The sequence below is a fragment of the Doryrhamphus excisus genome, chromosome 1 (genome assembly GCF_030265055.1).
Source record: "Doryrhamphus excisus isolate RoL2022-K1 chromosome 1, RoL_Dexc_1.0, whole genome shotgun sequence".
NCBI classification, from domain to species: Eukaryota; Metazoa; Chordata; class Actinopteri; order Syngnathiformes; family Syngnathidae; genus Doryrhamphus; species Doryrhamphus excisus.
The window spans coordinates 21,113,033-21,129,281 of NC_080466.1; the positions used below are offsets into that span (position 1 = coordinate 21,113,033).

A 16,249-nucleotide genomic window follows, 5' to 3' on the forward strand; every position below is an offset into this window, starting at 1 on the left:
ATAAACGTTACACATTTGTAGTATTTTTCCTCATAGTGTAGTGCAGCTGTGGATGTTTTGTTCGGATTGCTTGGCACATACTGCATGAAGGTGCCACTGCTGTAATACTAGAGCACCAGAAAAGTTCCTGGTAATCTAAAACAATATGTTATTATTCAAAAGGAGCGTTACAAGCTCTTGTGTCACAATATCTTCTGAGTTTAACATTTAATGTGACAAGAATTCTCATTCAGAAAAAAATGAATAAATCAATAAACCACACAATAAATTGAAATATATTGTCATGAGGAAGAGTTCACTCTGTGCATTGGTTTCAGCACATCGGCACGTTTGTTCCATAGAAAAAGAGCATGAACGGAGTGAGCCCTCTTCTCAGTCATACTGTCTTTTTGTCTCATGGGTGGAGGCGGGGCTGGTAGTATACATACACACAGAGTGCAGAAGAGTGTAGTCGCTGTTTCGTGGTTGATTATCGTCTAATATTAGTACAAAAATATTGAAAGACATGTTATATGTCACGGTGTGGCTTGTGAGTTTCTTGGTTCGACCCCAGGATGCAGAGATAAGGACCCGATTGCGGGTAAAAATATATTTAATTGTGCTATGCAGTAGAACAAGTCACTAGCATGGCAAACTCAAAACAAGACAATGAACCGACAAAGTAAGGAGCGCGCACCTGAACTAAATAGGCAACACAAAATAGGAAACAGGTGCGGGAGATAATTGAAAGGAACGGAAAACAGAACAACAGAGGAAGTGAATACAAAATAAGGGCATGAACGAGGAACTGAGGAAAACTCCAGGTGAAAACAAGAACTGTCACACAAGCAACGGTGCGGATTGTGACATTATACGTAGTATTCACACTGCATGGAGACTAGCTACAGAGGCACCAGAGCTGAGCTGACATGCCATGGCTGAGATTGAATGGAAAAAGAGGGTTCTCCTCTCATTCCGTGTGGAAGTGGTAAGATTTTGGCTTCTTTGTCCTTTTTCCCCACTCCATTTGAAACATTTTCTTCAGTTTAGAATAAGTAAATTGGAGAGGCTAACTATAGTTAGATCACTAGCTTTCTATGCTAGTGGCCGCGGTCTGTCATGTCTCTGCAATGATCCCATGGCCTGTGCAATGTGATGTAAACAAAGAATAATGTTCTAGTATATACTAGTAGGATCTATCAGGGTGTTATTTCATGTCTGCAGGGCTCTAATAATGTCAAAATGCTCTACGAAAATATTCAATTTATTAATATTTAATTCTACTTGGCGGAAATTCACTTATCGAGGTCGGGTCTGGAATCAATTAACCACGATAAACGAAGGACGACTGTGCAGTCAATGAAGTTAAGAATGGGGGGTAATACATCACAGCACATCATAGCCCAGTTATGTCGTAATAAGACTCAACAGCTGTGAGCGGTATAGGAATGAGCAACCTCATTGGCTGAAGCATTAGTGTCCATGATCACACTTTTTATCATTTTGAAGAAAAAGTCCCATGTTTCGGAACAAGTCAACACACGTTACAAGATAAAGCAAAACAACATCATTTAGACTGAGCGAAACTCCCTCACACCTTCCATCACCTGCGCTCTCCATCATTTAAGCAAGATACATGCAGGCCCTCCCACTGGACACACACATAGGAACAATGGCCCATAGCTATGAACACTGCACTGAGTAGAATGTGCAACTCAAATGATTTCACACAACATACGTACATACAGTACATCCATACAGAATATCTTTTCATCCGTACACACAAGCACACATAGTAAAGATGTAGCCTATATTTGCAGTCAGCGAGGCAGATGGTCATGAGGCACAGACAGTCACGTGTGCTTGTTCACTCATGTAAAAAAACTCACACACACACACACACATGTACACATACATCCCCCCCAAAAAGGCCATGCACCGTGCACTCTGACTAAGAGTGGATGGTGGGCCCGGGGCTGCACGTTAATGTAAGCCGTCATTTCATAGCACGACTTACAGCCAAACGCGTGACTCCAACATGCTAAATTTAGTTATGTAAGAGGGGAGCAAAAAAAAAAAAAAAGTCACCAGCACGCCAACACACTCTTAAGGGATGCCTGCCAGCCATTGATGCACAATGAAGGAGAAGGAAGAGTGGGAAGAGGGTAAAACGGCGAAAAGTCGATGTGGAAGGGCAGGCAGAGAGAGCATCGGAAGTTGGCTAATAGCGGCATACCATCATGATTGACAGGGACTCTGACTGTCAAGGGGGCCGCTGCAATGCTAAGAAACTGTTTTTATATGCAGGTGGTCCTGGGTTACGTATGAGTTTCCTTCCTAGATCATACAACTAACTTCACTCTTGAATCACTCACACTGTACACCGAACACATGATGGACATAAAATACAGTAATACAGTTGTCCCTAGAATTTTGCGACTTTGGTTTTACAAAAATATATCCTACTGTAAGTGAATGTGACGCGAGTCCTGACTGTGTGTGTGTGTACGTTTTTTTTGCAGTAAAGAGGCCACCTTGTCTTCATTCTTACAATGGGCACTTACAATACGATCTTTATCCTTCAATATGGTCATGAGTCATGACAGTCCATCCATCCATTTTATATGCCGCTTATCCTCAAGAGGGTCGCAGGGGTATGCTGGAGCCTATCCCAGCTGGCGAAAGACGGGGTACATCCTGGACTGGTTAACAGCCAATCGTGATTCAAACAGAAAAAAAAGATGACCTGGTTTTGCACCAAAATTGAATAGGTTCTCCGTTGGCAGCATAGACGTCGGATATCAATAATTCGGTAACAATCCATATTAGGTCTCAACACAAGCAGTTGCCATCAGTCCATGAAAAAGCCCTCTTTAATTCACAGCGTAATGGATGATGTATATCTGTGGTAGAAGTACACAGAGAACACACAAAGAACAGTGTGATGTGGTGCAGCCAGCCACAGTGCCATGACCTCATCAGAGCACTACGCAGAGCTCAAACCCCCCCCCCCCCCCCCCCCAAACCCCCCTCACCTTCGTCATCCACCGCCACGCACGTGCCAAGAGAAAGAAAGAGAAAGAGCAAAAGAGAGCGAGAGCCGCTGTCCTCCTTGTTTGCTGCTGCTGGAGTCTACACATCCAACCTGGGGCGTGTACAGCGACGACAAAACTCCTCACATCACTCATCTACCAAAAGCCAAATTTAGAAGCTGACCCTGTGCACTCATGAGGATATTTCCATGAGGAAGTACGCTTTTCTGCTTGTTCTTCAGAGGCTCCACAATTCCCTTGGGTGCGATTTGACCAAATTTGCGACAAAATTTGCAATTGATTTTGACAAGCGATTCTCTTAAACATGACGTAGCATTGAAAACAACCTAGCATACCGTTGTGTAAGTACACATCATTTTAGCAAGCAGGGAATAGTAAGATCTGATCGGGACGTTATTTTTCCAATCTGAACTTCCACTTTGGACTGATGACACTTGCATGGAGTGAAGTGACATTTCAGGTCTAAATTGTTGAGGTGGGCGATACTCCGAATTTTTGTATCACTACGGATGATTTTCTGATTTTGTTTTCGGCAAGGGCTGCATGGCGGACGAGTGGTTAGCACGCAGACCTCACAGCTAGGAGACCCGAGTTCAATCCCACCCTCGGCCATCTCTGTGTGGAGTTTGCATGTTCTCCCCCTCTGAGAATCCTGTCTGGAATTATTTTTTATATTACAAAATACTATAGTGGACTGTGAGGTCTGCATGCTAGGAGACCGGAGTTCAATTCCACCCTCGGCCATCTCTGTGTGGAGTTTGCATGTTCTCCGCATGTATGGGTTTTCTCCGGGTACTCCGGTTTCCTCCCACATTCCAAAAACATGCTAGGTCAATTGGCCACTCCAAATTGTCCATAGGTATGAATGTGAGTGTGAATGGTTGTTTGTCTATATGTGCCCTGTGATTGGCTGGCCACCAGTCCAGGGTGTACCCCGCCTGTTGCCTGAAGACAGCTGGGATAGGCTCCAGCATCCCCTGTGATCCTCGTGAGAATAAGCAGTAGAAAATGAATGAATGAATGAATGTTTTCGGCAAACAAAAAATATTTGTGGTAACAAACTTATTTTTGAGCAATTTAACAATATTCTTGAAAGACAATGTAACATACAGTATATCATCCATACATCCATTTTCTATCTTCACTAGGGTTGCAGGGGTATGCTGGAGCCTATCCCAACTGACATGGGGTGAGAGACAAGCTGGTTTTCCGTGTTTTTCATTGAGTCACTAAAGTGACCGGCACTATATAGCACTGTGGTGCATATGACTTAATACCTGATAGGCAGCTTTTTGAATTAGTGTTGAAAAAGCCATAGAAAACCTAAGACAAAGCGAAACATACTGTATGCACTTAGTTAATCCTCAATGTTTGCTGAGTTGAAGTCTCGGAAAATTGGGGTTATTGGTTACGTTTCAAAACCAGTGTCCTAGTTTTCAGTAATGAAAATACGGTCACCCTATAGTATAATAAAATGCATACAAGTGAACAAGGATAATAAACAGCCATTAACACATTTTCATGGCTCATGAAGTCAGTAGTCTGAATAAAAGCCACATCATTGCTAATGTTGAGTCAGCAGCTGGGACCGTGTTCAGTCAATGCTGGAGTGCAACGAGCCATTGCTGAGAAATACACAAACCCCTAACCAACTCATGACCCTGTTACTTGTTCACAATACACTCACGCTGCATAAAGTATCTAATGAAATCCAGTCGAAAGCAAACTCCATCCCTTTTTTAGACGCTACGGAATAGGCTCCTCTCCCCTTCGTTGGCTGACCAACGAAAATCCCATTTAGAGCCAAAGCACTGGTTCATCACAGCATGGCTGCCGCTACAACTGACATATATTTCCTTCCCAGCATAAGGTAACCATTAGATGTGAGTGGGAACTGGCAGCAGACTGCATAAAACAAAGGTTTTCATCAAACATCACTTGCAAGATTGAGGATGTATGGTATTGAATAATATGTGGACACTGATGTGGACATTGTCACAGGCCCAATTTGTATTGTTTTCCAAAGATCGATGATCAAATTCGTGGCTTTTGGAAAAAATAATCAAGGATTGAGTTATAGTACCCACAAAGCCACCAATTGGGTCGGCCATGTTTTTCACATGATTGTCCTTCTGATTATTGCCGTAATTCATCTTATTTTTTGACTTTGTCGTGGTCTATGAGCCGGAGTAGAGTTGTTTTAGATCTCAAGTCAAGGATGACTGACAAGTAATCTGTTATTCCATAATTCCACTAACAAACTAACTAATAAACATGATTACAAAAGACTATCATTTCTATTTAAAAGTCAGCATTACACACATCAATCTAGACTTTCCATTGTGTGATCTCCAACCTCAAGATTTAGCTTGCGTCTACGAATATTGCCACATCAGCACGAAGCGTGCTGCCTTTACCTCCAACTCTGCAAATATGCCCAAAGAGAAGAAGGGATGATGTTGGAAAGTGAAAGAGAATAAAAAAAAACTAGAAAGTTCCTGTGGTTCGTTGTGGCTTCAGAGCTCTATAATCAGCATGCCAAGGCCCTGATGTCCAAATCCACCACTTGAACCCTGACACATGCTCATACACACACATATAGTAGTTAAGACACATGTGCCTGGAGGCATATACACACACAAACACACACACACACACACACACACAAAACAAACTCTGCAGTGATCTCTGTTCATGTGGTGTTCGGCTATGGCGCATGTCCGGAATAAACGGATGGTTCCGTGAGCATGACAAGGAAGTGAATCAGACGCTAAGACCTTGGCAGTGACCAGATCGGAGCTTAATTAAATACCTGAAGGCGATTTCATCAAACATGAAATGAAAGGGGATTTCATTCATTCATTCATTTTCTATCGCTTATCCTCACAAGGGTCGCAGGGGTGCTGGAGCCTATCCCAGCTGTCTTCGAGCAAGAGGCGGGGTACACCCTGGACTGGTCGCCAGCCAATCACAGGGCACATATAGACAAACAACCATTCACATTCACATTCATAGGGATCACACTGAGACACATCCCTTCAGTGTATCCTAGGTCTGCCCCAGGACCTCCTCCTATCTGGGCATGCCCAGACTACGGAGCGCCTCACCCAATCTCTGAGTGAGTCCAGCTACCTTATGGAAGGTAAGTCCTTTCAGCCACTTGTTTCTGTGATCTTGCTTTTTCCACTCAGCACCCAAAGCTCAGGTTAGACGGGTAAATCGAGCGCTCTACTTTTAAGACGGTAAAGCCAGTCAATGATGACGTGTAGTGACAAATTGTAAAAATTATTATTACATATCACAAAATAAAACATATAATACACGTCTATTTTTTAATATAATGCCAATAAATAGCTTACGGCAGCTAACAGATTCAATAATCAGCAGTCTATGAACATTTATTTTCTTGATTAGTGTATGGATCAGAGCCTCCGTTACCACTGAAAGGACATTCCATTGAGTCCCCAATCAGAGATTAAACAAATCAAGATAAATCTCATTTTACTTCTAACACTGTCTTCCAGTCATTGATTTATAGATTGGCTCTGACACCCATGAACCCTTGGCCTTAATCTTTTCAATGACTATACATTCTACAGCTCATTCTTTGGCCATCTTGATGATCGCTTGGCTCATAATCACCTCTGCTTTTGTCTTCTCTAGAAGAATTTGGCTGCCCCTGACATCCCGTTTGCCTGCGGGACACTATCCCGCGAGTTCATTGACTGATTTGAAGTTCTGTCCAGAAGTGCAGAAAACAATCCTGAGGCGTTTGAGACAAATACACCAACTGAAAGGGTGAGATTGGATTATATTTACAGCTATAAACAGCACATATATATATATATATATATATATATATATATATAGAAAGTGTTCCATTTTCATGTTACTTAGAACCCAAATGCAGAGTAACAAGGCCGCTCTCATTACGATGCTGCTTTAATGGCATCTGTGTGTAACATCAGGTGTTTTTATCTAATGAGCAAAAAGCTTCACGACTGGCTGGCTGCTCGTCAAGCTAAACTGCAGTGACATGGCCTGCTTTTATCCTTATGTTATTTACACGCCCGCTTTTTAAGGATGGAACGTAGTTGTCGACAAGCTCTATTTTTAGATGGGCGCTGACGCGGAGGCCACATGATGTCATGCTCACATTTTGCAGGCATGTGCAATTGGCTGTGAGGAAATACAAGATTTTTCGTCATACACAGAAGAGGGGTTCTCCATATAGGCATGCAGCACTTAAAGTAGAATTAAGGAACTTTGTATTTTTGTAAAATACTATAGTATTCATTAATTTTCTACCGCTTATCATCACGAGGGTCGCGGGGGTGCTGGAACCTATCCCAGCTGTCTTCAGGCAAGAGGCGGGGTACATCCTGGACCGGTCGCCAGCCAATCACAGGGCACATATAGACAAACAACCATTCACACTCACATTCATACCTATGGACAATTTGGAGTCACCAATTAACCTAGCATGTTTTTGGAATGTGGGAGGAAACCGGAGTACCCGGAGAAAACCCATGCACATACATAGAACATACAAACTCCACACAGAGATAGCCGAGGGTGGAATTAAACTCCGGTCTCCTAGCTGTGAGGTCTGCACGCTAACCACTCGTCCGCCATGCAGCCTACTATAGTATTTTGTAATATTTTTAAAATCCAGACAGGATTCTCAGAGGTTACTCAATATGTTTTATTATCCATATATCATAAAAAATAATTATAATTAGTCACGATAATTATTAATTAAATAAGCATAAGCATATATCTGAAAAATTGGCCTGCAAGAAATTCTACAATAATGACTACAGAAATATGAACTAGCATTAGCTAATGTAATGGCTCAATGAAAAAACATTTTGTGAACCTTCTAAAAAATATTTTTTTTTAAACAACATTTTCTAAAAAGAAAAGAACATGACACGATGTCCTGTTTTTCCAGGACATAAACAAAAGGACAGTACGTAAACATGTTCTTAGAAAACAGGATGTTTGGTCACGCTAATTAAGCAATGTCCTGGGAAAACTGGACATTTGGTCACCGTCAGTAAGTTGAGTTCCACAAACCTTTGTGAATGGATGTCACAAAAACACACTATTGTGCATTTTGGGGCAAATAGGAATAAAAATGCAGACATGGGAATTATTAGGAATAATTAAGAATTACAGAGCAATTGGTCAATGACTAAAGCCTCGTCCAAAAACCCAAAAAAGGCCAGCATTGTTAGTTCAGTGAACGACACCATGCCACGTAAACAACATCTCCGGGTACTGGGTATGGTAGAGGCCAGTTTGAGCTACAGTGGTATAGCCAGGCGTATGGGCTGTTCCCAAACCACAATCAGAAACCTGCACGCACGCCACAACACGACAGGCTCTGTTGATGATAAACTGCGTCCGGGGCGAGAAAGAGTGGAATGGGGAGCTACATTTTCACGTTTCAGAAATAAACCTCTGTCTTTGTGGTTTAGGCAAATAAACGCCTAGCAATAATTACGTCATTAACAGCGTTAGCGTTAAGAAGTTTTATTCAGATAGGATAGCAGCAATGAACTGAGATAATGCTAAAGCAAATCCCATGTGTCATTTCCTGCAGTGGAGGAGGATTCAGATAACAACAGAGCAAAAGTTATCAAGCGGGGTGAGAAAAGTTTTGCTGGAATGTAAAGAATCTCCAGGAGCCATGATTGTAGCAAACACAATGAGCTTTTAAACTTGGCCCTGACTAAAGTGGACTGATAAGAGCAATTTAATCCCAGTGGATTTGCTGGAGCACGGAGGTGAAGTGAATTAGAAGACTTTCAGAGGTTTGACAGCTTGACTCAAGATAGTGAATCAAGTATCCACTTGCAGGAAGTTAAAGTCTTGTGTGGTGGCAGATACACGAGTCAGAGTGAAGAGAATCCAGCTGCCACTGAGGAGATACTGTGAAAGAAAAATACAGAGCTGTCTTTCATAAAGTGGCGGTCTATGAGACCCACTGGAGGGATGATGGCTAAGGGCTCACTGAATGTGGAATAACAGGTTCTTATAGATCTTTGCTACTAGTCCTGCCGAACTTAATGTAGGATGCATTTTATGGAGCACAGTGTCCATAAATAGTCAACCTAGTTTGACTGACTCATAAGTCACTCAGCATTATGTTATCATGAGGAATTCATGGACACTGTACATACATGTACACAACAACGTCTTTATTATGCGTGTATATGTGGTCTAAATAAACAGAAAAACAATGAGTGCATATTCTTATCACTCACTTTGTAACTCTTAATGAGGAAGTACATTTTGCTGCATTCAAGTATACTCAGAAATCTAAAAAAATTCACTCAAAACATGTGAATACATCTTAAATTAACATAGTGTCTTTGAACGTGACTCCTCATTGCTGACAAATAAGTTAAAACCTGATTGAAATATTCTGCTATTAAAGAAACAGTGTTACGAAAATAGATGTTCAGACATGTGCATCATCTCTTAACTTGATTTAAATTTTCAATTAATCTGGTGCTGTTAATAATACACACACACACATATATATATATATATATATATATATATATATATATATATATACAGTAAACCTCGGATATATCGGATTCAATTGTTCCCACTGGTTTTGTCCGATATAAGCGAAATCCGTTATATGCGTATACCGGAAAATGTCCGTTTTACGCACATATCGGATTTATATCCGGTATATGCGTAAATCGGATTTTATCTGTTATAAGAAGGCACTTCCTTGACTATGTTTCCAATGTACCTGGACTGGGCAATGAAAAGAGACGTAAGGTAATGAGAATTTAACTTTATTGGACTCTGAGCATAACAAATTGTTAACTAAGCTAGGCCCTGTTACGCCCGTCAGGCCTACGTTATTTCCAATAGTGAGGTTAAGATCTCATTCACTGCTGTGCTAGTATTATTGACGTCACTCACTTTTATATTTGTCCTAAATCTGAATAATAAACGTGAATATAAATCGCGCAGGCAACGCGGCAAATGACGTCGTATAGCGGCCTGTCACGATTCGGGGAATCGGAGCGCCACGATGCGGCCATCCAATATATGAGGGAAATTTAATGGAAATGCATTGGAACAGGACTGGATATTTTGTCCGAAATAGGCGAAATCCGTTATAAAATCCGATATATGCAATGAATTTTTATTGGAAATGCATTACAGAAAAATCGTTTCTTTTTTATCTGTCCGTTGTGAGCGAATTTCCGATATATCTGAGTCCAATATATCCGAGGTTTACTGTATATATATATATATATATATATATATATATATATATATATATATATATATTATACAATCCTGTCATTTATCTTTCTTTCATTCATTAATTTTCTACCATTTATCTTCATGAGGGTTGCGGGGGTGCTGGAGCCTATCCCAGCTGTCTTCAGGCGAGAGGCGGGGTACACCCTGGACTGGTGGCCAGCCAATCACAGGGCACATATAGACAAACAACCATTCACACTCACATTCATACCTATGGACAATTTGGAGTCGCCAATTAACCTAGCATGTTTTTGGAATGTGGGAGGAAACCGGAGTACCCAGAGAAAACCCACACATGCACGCCGAGAACATGTAAACACAGAGATTGCAGAAGGTGGAATTGAACTCGGGTCTCCTAGCTGTGAGGCCTGCGCGCTAACCACTTGTCCAACGTGCAGCCCATCTTTCTTTCAATAAAACACACAAAAAACTGCCTGGCGCTGATTCATCATGATTAATCACAAGTAATTAATTTGAAACCTGTGATTAATTCGATTAAAAATTCAAATTATTTGACAGCCCTAATATAATGTAGAGTTTTCTAAATGAAATAATACTTAGACATAGTGGTGTCATGACACACGTGTGTAGACAGGCATTACTTAAATTATATACGTAGCGGCATCAAATCAATTTCAATGGCACTTGAATGGGATGGCATCAAAACGTGCAAGTGTACCAGTGAGTGGACTGTATAGTTGATCATATCAACACAGCAATGTACCTGTACTGTAACATGCTGGATATTTGCCATCCCAAATGTGTTTTCTCTTTTGATGCACATTTGTTACAGCGATTCTTTCAACCTGCAGGTCAACGTCAAGAAAGCTCCCCCGTAAAGCCTAATAAATCCTAATAACACCCACACACACACACATACACACATACACATACACATACACATACACATACACATACACATACACATACACATACACATACACATACACATACACATACACATACACACCCCGGGCAAATGTCCACCACAAAGAAGCCCATTTAAAGCAGAGGACAGGCCATGAGAAGATATAACACAGTTGACTGTGATCTCTCATGCGTACGATGATATCGGGGGGAAAAAAATAAAGGAGCGAGGGGAAATAAACCACAGTGCATTCACTCAGCGAGGTCTCACTCTTTATTCAGGGTCATTGCAGTTGAAAGTGGAGAACAACACGAGTATATCTAGTTCATCAAGTCCAACTAAGTCCATCCTCCTAAAAACATGGACTGCACTGTAGTGTGCTTGGCAAAACAAAGCAGGTAGGAAAACCCTATTTATTACTATATTGGTATACCATGCATATATAAGACAGTATTATTCCCCTTATTATTATTATTATTATTATATTATTATATTATTCTTATTTTTTACTTGCTCAACAGTTGCTTAATTGCTTATTATCTTAATCATTATCTTCCCCAATTCCTCCTCTGTTGTTTACTTCCTTGCAAACAACTTTTGATTTGATTTTTCACCTCCTTGTGTGTTTTCTACCACTGAGTTGGTACATCAACATATCATATAGTAGCTCCAAAATCAAAATCAGCCTGGTTTTACACCCGAATAGCAAGCGCAAACCTAAACACACGTCATAGCATAATCTTCCATTAGGATAAATGTCCTGAGAGCCGATTCTCATCCAACATTGGACGCCTGAAGGTCAACAATGCTCAACATTAACAGCGCGTAACCTCTGGTCTCATGCTTCCTCTTTGCTTTGAAAGCCGACCACTCATGCGCAATGATCCACATGATCAAAGCGCACCAACACAGACCTCAAAGTTACCTCAAATACTCATCTTTTGTTAGAAGTCAAAGGTCAAACAGAGATTCCTTGAGGCGCCGTACTTCTGCTGTTTCTTCTGTTGTGTATTTGCATGAATATGCATGAATAAATGAACAATATCATATGAGCCTCATTGGGATTGGGTCAGTTTTGCATCACAGAATCTGCTTGTCCCGAGAGCCAAGTGTCCTGTGTGTTCCCAAATGTTGGGCGCACACACAGATGGGACCGGGAGAAAAAAGTTTTGGTGTAACATGTGTATGACGCACACACACAAAAAAAAAATAGGCTCTGGCAGACAGGTCATGTCAAAAGTCAAATTTGGCAGACATACAGCGAGTACTAGGTGCCCAGCTAGTAGGAGTGCGTATTGGGAGGAATCTGGCGATACGATACGTATCACAATACTAGATTCACGATATGATATATCATGATATGTCACGATACTGTTTACAAGGCGATATTTTTGTTGTTTTTCTTGTAATTAAAGATTATTTCCTGGAAAAACTGAATTACACCAGCAATATGCACTGACTAAACACATTTTTATTGTATGTTGTGCTGTATCATAAACTTAAAAAAAAAATTAATAAAATAAAATAAAGCTAAACTAAAGATAAATAAAGCTTTAACATCCAGCTTTAAATTTACAACAACAACAAAAAAAACATAAAAAACAAATAAATTAAATTATGTCTCAAGATCCTGCTCAAATGTTCACATTCTATTAGCTGTGAAAAAATGCAGAGTATACAGTCCCTGACTTATCCACCATCAGAACAGTATTTTTGTGGAACAAAGTAACAAACTAAACTGACTAAAAAGTCCTTTTAGGATGCTTGAACAAAATAGTGATATCAATTTGAAAAACAAAATACCTGCAATAACACGCAACATTCGCATTGCTTGCTAGCAACAGGTCCTCATGGTGTCTCGCTAAGAGGACTTGTAGATTTGTCGTGTTTCCCGAATACTTTATTCAGGCACGACACATTTTACAAACGGCATGGGTTTTCTCAATTTCTGCACACCCTACTTTGTGTAGAAATCCAAAATGTGTCCACACTTCAGCCTTGTACGCCACAGGGGCCGATGTTATGTGCTCGCATTCTGCCATGTTGAACTGTGTTCATGTGTGAGGACGTTTCACTCGTGAATCTCGTTCAATGTCCTTGCCTAATTGACTATGTAAATGCTGCCACCTAACAATTGGAGGTTTAAATTAAAATCAGAAATGAACCTTTGCCGCGTCTGCACTTGAATAAATACCACATACAGTCTATGATAAATGCCTAAAAATATCGATATCATACTTTTTAATATCGATACAGTATCATGGAACGAAGTATCGCAAAATATCGCTGAAACGATATTTTCTTACACCCCTATCAGCTAGTTCGGTTTTGTTTGTGGTTGCCTCAAAGGTCAAAGTTCACTCATAATAAGGACCATTACGTGGCCATCTGATGACTAAAAATGTAAACAACAAATGTCTACCACACTTTGTGTATGTAGTGGGGGCATGTGTCAAGGAAGAATGACTTATTCTCTATCAGATCCCAATAAAGGTACACCACGTTCTTGGGGAGATGGGACATTTCCCTTCATTTCAATGCTACATACTACATTCATTTGTAAGGAGGGGGTGATATCGTACAGGCTGTGAACCTAATGAGGTGTCCATTGAATGTACATTGCTTAAAAGAAAACAAACACACACAGATTATAGCAATTTCATGAGTGCACACAATAGGAGCACAGCCTGAGCCCAAAGGGTCTGGAGCATCCACAAAGGGGGAAAAAAAAAGGTCACGCTAACAAGGACATCTGATGGTGAACATCTGACCGTAGTAGTCAGGGGACCCAGAGGTGCACCCTTGGGAGACTTATGCTCATACAGTATGGACACCAAACTGGCCCCAATTGTAGCAAGTAAAGTTTGTCAAATTACAGATAAAGTTTTAGGAGATTCCGCGCTATGCTGTTAGATTCAAGGAAAGATACGCTACAGAGTAAACCACACAGATCAGTGTATTAAAATACAATTAAATTGTCTTTACCTGAATTTGGAGTTTTCTTCATGCTGGCCATCTGCTTGCACGAGTGAAGAAGTGTGAAAGTGCCGTGGTGCCACTTTTCCACACACTTGGTCTTTTTAGTGTGAGAGGGACTCCGTGTAGCTCAGAGGAGGATGCGCCGTGTGATTGGCTGTGCAGGGATGCTCAGCTGCAAGACCACACGCGCCTATTAAAGAGAGGGGGGTGGGTGGGGAGTGGGAAATCCTCCCCAGTGACGCACACATTGGATATTTTAAGAGGGATTTAATTTTGAAAGGAGTACTGTGATAAGAAGTTTGAATGCTGAAGATATACATACTATCTATATACTATTTTATTTTGAAATGCCCACTTTATGTGGGATTTCCTTTTGAAATTCCACTCGAAATTCCATTTAAATAGTTCTTCGCACTTTTATGTTCCTTTTATGTTCATATATATATATATATATATATATATATATATATATATATATATATATATATATATATATATATATATATATATATATATATATATAAAATTAAATACTTCTTCCTCAGTGGAAGTAGAATTATCTCTACCACACTGTTTTTTAACCTCAAGTGCCACCTCTAATGTATTTTGCTTTGAAAGTACTACAGCATTTCCAACATTTTTTTGGTATATAAACTTGTATTTGTACAATTACTTGCAAGGGTGTATGTCTGTGTATTTTATTTTTCAAAATCAAAAACATGGGTGCTCCTGAGTACCACTAGATGGCGCCAGCGTACCATCGGTGAGCATAAATGGCCAATGACATTTTGGACATCTCAATGGATAATTGTACTTTTTTATTACACTACCTGGGTTGGGTGTAGTGGTCTGCCTCGCAGTCTGGATATCTGGATATTGCTTGTGTGGTTCTCTCCGGGTAGTCCAGCTCCATCCTGCATGCTAAAAACAACAGGAGACTCTAAAGATCGGGTCTTGTGGTGTCTGTCGACCGAGTACACGAACAAATTGGACATGCGAGATATTAGCGACCGAATAGAAGATATTTATCACTTAAATGCTGTCCAATACTGCCCTCTGCTGGTGTTATGATTATTGCTAGTACTTCACATGTGTTGGTTGGCTCAGAAGAGGATGGGGGGAAAATGAGCAATACCTCATATCTTGGTGAGACGTGAACGCCTTCTCCTCCGACTTCGAATCAACATGTGCAATAAAAGTGCTGTATTGCGCAGTAATATGTCTGTCAATTATTTCTAGCTCACTTGAACGCTTTAAACCTCTCCTGACCCGTTCACTAGCAGCGGAAGAAGCTAATTAGCTAAAAAAAAAAAAAAAACACACGAGCGCTATCGTCGCTCAATGAGCTAACTCACCAGAAAACACTGCCCCCAGCGTTCCGACCGAGAATTGCAGGGCAAAAAAAGAAACCGTAATTGATACATTCGACAAAGTCCTTTCTTGCATTTTGATATTTGCAATATTGTATTTGGCCAGAAGATGGCAGGTTTGAGTTAGTCGACTAATGGCAGGACTCATGAGTTGCAGTAAAGACAAAAGGGAAGTAGTAAGAACTCAAATGTGATTATTTAATTTGAGGTATTTTAAAGAATATTTTTGTTTTTTCTCTCACATTTATTTTTTAATCTCACTGAAACAATACCATAACATTGATGTTTTTTATATCCATGTTAGCTTGTGATGACTGGTGACTGTATAGTTGGAGTGGTATCTTTTCTTTTGTACTGGACTATGTACGATACAATGACTAGTAATGAACTGGTTGCTCTTGGCACGTAGTTGGGTGCCTCAAGCTGGGTGAGGGTGGTTGGATGTGGGGTTTTTATTCTTGTAGACAAGGAATAATATATGTTTTGTTGGAATCTGGGTGGTTAGGGGGGTGGGACTAGATAAGTCTTGACTTCTTCCCATTCCCTTTCAAACATGTGTACGTTTATATATACATAGGTATTTTTATTTGTGTTGATTCATGTTTGGTTTGTTGTGCTTTAGATGATGTTCAAAATAAAGAAGAAAAAAAAAAGTCGGGTCAATATTACCAAAGAGTGCACAAATGATTGGTTCCTAA

The 16,249-nt window shown here is 40.4% G+C and overlaps 1 protein-coding gene across 1 annotated transcript in view; it reads right to left on the reverse strand.

Annotated features, from left to right (window-relative positions):
• Positions 1–14,371, reverse strand: part of septin9b (septin 9b) — a 72,141-nt gene extending 57,770 nt beyond the window's left edge. The window contains exon 1 of the mRNA XM_058091574.1: positions 14,188–14,371. Coding sequence (XP_057947557.1) covers positions 14,188–14,218 — 31 coding nt within the window. The 5' untranslated portion in view covers positions 14,219–14,371. The remainder of the gene's footprint in view (positions 1–14,187) is intronic.
• Positions 14,372–16,249: the final 1,878 nt, after the last annotated feature.